Source organism: Parasteatoda tepidariorum, chromosome 6 (genome assembly GCF_043381705.1).
Source record: "Parasteatoda tepidariorum isolate YZ-2023 chromosome 6, CAS_Ptep_4.0, whole genome shotgun sequence".
NCBI classification, from domain to species: Eukaryota; Metazoa; Arthropoda; class Arachnida; order Araneae; family Theridiidae; genus Parasteatoda; species Parasteatoda tepidariorum.
This window is the reverse complement of record NC_092209.1, coordinates 67753192-67756696: the sequence shown is the minus strand read 5'-3', so window position 1 is coordinate 67756696 and position 3505 is coordinate 67753192. Positions and strand designations below refer to the sequence as shown.

At 29.4% G+C, this 3505-nt stretch overlaps 1 protein-coding gene across 2 annotated transcripts in view; it reads right to left on the bottom strand.

The window, feature by feature from the left end:
• Positions 1-3505, bottom strand: part of LOC107443532 (polyhomeotic-proximal chromatin protein) — a 33519-nt gene that overhangs the window by 9390 nt on the left and 20624 nt on the right. For both annotated transcript variants that reach the window (XM_043051846.2, XM_043051847.2), the window contains exons 8-9: positions 1772-2509; positions 125-212 (exon numbers count right to left, since the gene is read on the bottom strand). In XM_043051846.2, the coding sequence (XP_042907780.1) occupies positions 125-212; positions 1772-2509 (826 nt within the window). The remainder of the gene's footprint in view (positions 1-124; positions 213-1771; positions 2510-3505) is intronic.

Sequence of the window (3505 nt, the reverse complement as noted above, 5' to 3'; positions counted from 1 at the left end):
AGATCATCAATTCTTATCTATATATATATAAAGGGAGAGTGGGAGCTATAAAAAATTAATAGCGCAAAAAACAATTTTGAATTAAAACAATGAAGAATGCATAGTTTTGGTGAAATATATTTACCCGTGGGTGATTCTTTTCTTTTATCAATGACATCTGCTCTTTCTAACGTTGTACTTCGGCAAGGAGAATCAAAGAGTGAAGACCTTACCTGCAGTTTTAAAGGAGTAATGGCAATAATTATATGCAGAGCATTAATTACAATTTATTTATAAAAGAGTAAGGATATTAGCATATTTTATATTATCACTTAAGATCGAAATCATTTTAAAAGGTCAAGTAGAAAAAAATCATTAAAATATTTTACATGACATTCCCTTGAAAGGGCATTAAATATTAAAATTTTTTATATTTATTTCAGTTTAAAAATTATCTTCAATTCAATGTAATATTTTAAACCAAAATAAACTGCATGAACATTTTTTTTTATAAGACAGTATAGAATAGAAATGGAGAATTATATGTACAAGAAAATAAGGACAATATTTAACAGTCAAAACTTATAAACATAAAAAAGAACTATCAGATAAGTATTTTATCAAAACAAAAATTTAAATAAATAAACAAGAATAGAGTTGTAGCATGATTTGAAATTAAATATTTCATATAATATATTCTCACATTTCCAAAGTGCAATGCTTGTTCATTTTTTAATCTATAGGTGAGTTCATAGATTTTTATGAAAACTCATAGTCTCTGAATTCCAAGCAAAGCAAGTCATAGAATTATAAAGAAAAGTTATGGTATTTTTCAGACTTAGAGAAGACATCTGCAGATTTAGATTAGATTAGATTAGATTTTGATTTTGCACTTGTGAACGAAAATTTGACCATGTGACATAGAATTCGAGATCGCACCATCAAGGTTGCCACAGAAAATAAGGGAACAAAATAGTTGCTTTTAGTAGCCCAAAGCATGAAAATAGTTGCCGGAAACTATGAAAATAGTTGCTTAATAAGAACGAAAATATGACTAAAATTTTATTAAATGACTTAATTGTCATATAAAAAGAATTAGTATATTTGCAGAAAATTGAATACTAGAAATCATTCAAAAAAAATTTTTTTTTCCATATTAGAAAAAAAAAAAACAAAAAAAAAACACTTTTCCTAAAATATTTTCAGTTTAACTAATAATTGATTTAGCAAATACATATATACATACATATATTGTGAAAAGTGATGATTCAAATTCACATATTGTAATATCGTATTAAAAATTGGGTTTTCTAAGATCATGCAGAATTTCGTAGTAATAACCGTTGAAAAGGCGATTGAGAAACAAAATAGATTTACAATGGAATCTGTTCAAATTGAGTGCATTTAAAAGTGATTACTAAAATTTGCAATTCAACATTTTTTATTCTGTGTTCAGAAGAAGTTGCCGCAGGTTGTCGACCCAATTTATGCTTAAAAGAAAATAGCTAGGACCACAGAAAAGTCTCCTTTTCCTGAAAATAGTTGCAAATAGTCGCATTTAAGTCACCTGCGGCAACCCTGCATCATACAACTAACATTCTTGAAAATCAATATCTTAAATGCACTATAAAAATATAACCTCACTATTAGAAATAGTAATACTAATAAAATTTAAGTTAAAATTATAATAATTAAAAATAGTTTCTTAATAGTAATACATTAAGAAATGTAATCTTAAAAATGGTAAATAATAATAAAATTTTCCAGATAGAATAATTTATTTAATACTAACCGGAAAAGGTTCTGGGCCTTCCTGGATAAGAAAACCTTCAATAACATGAGTCAAAACTTGAGGTTTTACAATAGCTTTCTGCGGTTGTTTATCTTTAGCAGAATTCAAAGAAGTCTTTTTCATGGAATCTTGCAGCTTTAAAGTATCTTTCTCTACAGATGTTTCCATAGTCTCAGCATGAAGAGGCATAAAAACCTCCGACCCCTCCATAGATTCGGTTGCTGATTTTGACGTTTCGTTGTTAGGCTCGGCCGCTTTTACCTGAGACGTAGGTGACACTACGGACACAGATAAAGCTGAGGAGGAAACTGTTTCATTGGCTGTTGCAGTAGTGCCAACATGTACAGTGGAAGATGATAATGTAGAAGACAAAGATGTTACAGTGGGTGTTGTAGTGGATACTGATGTATCAACACACGACATTACTTTTTCTATAATTTTCGTAGATGGTGCCACAATGGCTTGAGATTTTGGCTGTGGCATCAGTGATGTCTGATTTCTAGTGTCTATGGCCACAGAAACAGACTTACTGTTAACAGGTAAATACTTTTTGTCATTTACTTGGTTAGTTTGATTAGCCGCATCTGATTTTTGATGTAGAGTAGATTGCGGTGTAGGGATTGATTCAGCAGCCGGTTGTGGTGGAGACTGGTTTGTTTGAGTCTCACTTGAAGACATCTGTGGAGGTGTCTGCTGTATCAAATTTGCACTGATAAGTTTTGGTGTTTTCGGTTTAATCTGAAAAGAGTTATAAAAAATTGTTACAGACCCAACTACATTATAATTCTTACTGTATTGATGAGTTCAACAAAATTTAATTTAATCTGGGATTTCAGTTAAGCTTGTTTTGAAAAATATGGTAAAATTTGCATAACTTACAAAAACAATGAAATAATTTGTAGTTAAAAAAGTGTCTTTGATAAAATATGTCTTATTTTTATAGTAAAAAGTCTTTTCTTTTTTTACAAAGAAAAAATCAAGAATACATTTCCTAATTTTTAATTTGATAAAAAAATCTAAAAATTTAATAGCACTTATTATTGTTCATTCAATAAACTGAAATTTAGAAAATTATTTTATAATTTTCTAATACAGTAGAGCGCCGATTATCCGAACTGCTCGGGACCGAACGTGGTTCGGATAATGAAATGTTCGGATAATTGGAAGGTTGTTTAAAACCTAGTTTAAATTATTATTATTTATGCGCTAACCTCCCTTCACACTTTTTCTAGGCTTAGGACTAGCAGTACTATCTAAAATAGCTCTGGCGAGTTTAAGACTTTTTTTTTTCAATTTTTAAACATATTTTTTTAAACTTTTTTTTTCCAATTTGAATCATTTTTATCATATTTTGGCTTTTTTATAATTTTTTTTGTCAATTACTGATTTTACCACATTTTTCTTTATTTTCCATTGCAAAAGATATCCAGCAAAGACTTTTGTTTCAAAGAACATGCTCTTTTTTGTGCAGCCATGTCCCTTATTCTTTTTAAATAAATCAACTGAATTGGATCAACATCATTTTGACGTTCTAGGCAATTCATTGCAATATCTAATGAATTGCATGCTTCTTATGAGAAGGTCCACGATCTTGAACTTGATCACGTACTTCTTCCTCTTAATCTGAGGAGTTCCGATTTTCATTCAAAATTTCAGAAACAATTTCATGATCATTTAAAATTTGAAATCCTGAGTCGTTTTCAGTGTCTCGACACCAGTCTTCTATTTCTTCTG